Source organism: Mastomys coucha, unplaced genomic scaffold (assembly GCF_008632895.1).
Source record: "Mastomys coucha isolate ucsf_1 unplaced genomic scaffold, UCSF_Mcou_1 pScaffold3, whole genome shotgun sequence".
Lineage (NCBI taxonomy): Eukaryota > Metazoa > Chordata > Mammalia > Rodentia > Muridae > Mastomys > Mastomys coucha.
This window is the reverse complement of record NW_022196909.1, coordinates 51,652,055-51,654,246: the sequence shown is the minus strand read 5'-3', so window position 1 is coordinate 51,654,246 and position 2,192 is coordinate 51,652,055. Positions and strand designations below refer to the sequence as shown.

General features: G+C 49.9%; 1 protein-coding gene across 1 annotated transcript in view; it reads left to right on the top strand.

Moving 5' to 3' along the window:
• The first annotated feature begins 671 nt into the window (after positions 1–671).
• LOC116074664 (HLA class I histocompatibility antigen, alpha chain G-like) overlaps positions 672–2,192 on the top strand; it is a 3,407-nt gene continuing 1,886 nt past the window's right edge. Inside the window, exons 1-3 of the mRNA XM_031347396.1 lie at positions 672–899; positions 1,130–1,402; positions 1,586–1,861. Coding sequence (XP_031203256.1) covers positions 683–899; positions 1,130–1,402; positions 1,586–1,861 — 766 coding nt within the window. The 5' untranslated portion in view covers positions 672–682. The remainder of the gene's footprint in view (positions 900–1,129; positions 1,403–1,585; positions 1,862–2,192) is intronic.

The window sequence follows — 2,192 nt, the reverse complement described above, 5'->3', positions numbered from 1 at the left end:
GTGTTCAAAGAAAGTAATTTTTGAACAGTTTACAAACCAGCCTGCTCTCTAGACCCAATAGTCCGTTGATGTTCTCCAAGTCTACTGACCTTGAAAAGTCATAGACTATCCCCTGACATTTTGCATTCTACAGCCCAGAGAAAGCTATTGAAGCTTTTATATAGCCCATGCTATTCTCTAAGTCTCAGCAACCCCTCTGCCACAGCCTCTTAAAGTGGTGTGAATAAAGATGTGTCACTAAGTCCGACTAAAAACAGTAATTCTTGAAGCTCAATAAAACCATGAAGTTTCTTAGATACTTTCATAAGATTCATGAAGCCAAAATAAAAAAGGATTTCTGAGTTCTCGGACAGTCTCGACTGCAGAGTGACTTCCAAGACATCCAGGACTATACAGAGAAACCCTGTCTCAAAAAACCAAAGCGGGGAGGATTGAGGTCCTTGATCTTATGTAAGCACAAAGAGATCTTGAATCTCAAACATTCAGAACAGGATTCAGAGAGAGCACCAAGTACAGGAGGAAGAGTGTTTTCATAAATCCCCAGTCTGAGGTTTTGTCTTCAAGGTGTCTGCGGTGGGGAAACCACGGGCTGGGAAGTCCCTCCTCCACAACCCCAAATTCCTTCTGGGTAGCCTACAAACTGTGTTAGTTGTGCTATCCTTCCATCTGGACCCATGTTTTCATGCCCAGTGCATGTAGGAATTTTGGAGAACTACTCACAGTCACTGTGGTATCTCCCCACAACCCACAGCGCTATAAATTCCACAGAGAGGAACAAAGTCTCTTTTCCCTCCAGTTTTCCCACACATCAAGGATGGGGGCTACAGCACCGCGTGCCACCCTCCTGTTGCTCTCAGCGTTCCTGACTCTGACCCAGACCAAGAACCAGAGCTTTACTCGTGAGTATGGGTCTGGTGGAAAGTAGCTTCTTTTTGGAGGAGCAAGGGCGATGGGCTCCAGGTAGCTCCGGGCAGCACCCAGGAAGCCATTCCTTCTCATCACCCAGCCAGACTCTCCAGCTCGCTTCTCCATCCTATGTTCTGAGTCTGGTGCCCTGAACCCCTCTCGGCCTGCGCACCCCCCGGAGATCCCAGGAGAAGGTCGGGGTCTCATTGTGCTCTGTCTGCAGGTTCACACTTCATGCGGTATTTGGTAACCACAACTGCATCTCGTCCGGGTCTTCGAGATTCCCACGTCTTCATTGTTGGCTATGTAGACTACATGCAGTTTATGCGCTTTGACAGTGATGGAGCTAATCAGAGGATCCAGGCGCGAGGGCCCTGGGTGAAGCAGATGGGGTCTGAGTATTTGGAGTTGGAGAGAAGAGGTTCGGAGAGTTATTCACACAGGGCCCGAGAAAACCTGCGATTCGCAATCCGGGTCTATAACCAGAGCGATAACGGTGAGTGACCCCTTCACATCTCAGCAGACCAATCTGGGTCGCCCAGGATCCCAGACCCTAGGTTTGGCCAGATCCTAGGATCTGCAGAGACCCGGAACCCAAGAGAATAGTGGACCGAGGGCAGATTTCCAGTATAGGTGAAAATTCGATGGGTGGGCAGTGCTGACTTTGTGGCCCTGGCAGTCTCTCATACCTTCCAGTGTTTACTCGGTTGTGACTTGGGGCCAGACGGAAGCCTCCTCCGTGGGCACTATAGTCATGCTTTTGATGGCCACAATTACATCAGCCTGAATTCAGACCTGAGAACATGGACTGCGGCAGACAGGACTGCTCAGATCACGCAGCGACAGTGGGAGGCAGATGGTGTAGCAGAGCACTTCAGCCACTTCTTCAATGGCTTTTGTGTTCTGTGGCTATTGAAGCACTTGAAGATAGGGAAGGAGCTTCTACAGCGCTCAGGTATCGGGGCCTGAAAAGTAACTCCTCTATCTGCCCAAAAAGTAAGGAGCATACTTCCAAGGAGGGAGGAAAATGGGGCCAGCAGAAATACTGCCACTCTCTTATGGCTTCCAGAGTTGGAAGGAAGCTCCTGGGTTCCATGACCCAACACCAGGCAGTGACTGTCCCAGGGCTCACCCTTCTCTCAGGACAGTTCAGTGTCTGTCAGGGGGATAAGTAGATTCCTGAAATAACGTCCTTCAACCTGCCACCCATTGTGAACTCTGAAATAACCAATAGCCACGTCCTTCAACCCGCCGCCCGTTGTGAACTCTGGCCTCCCATATGCTAG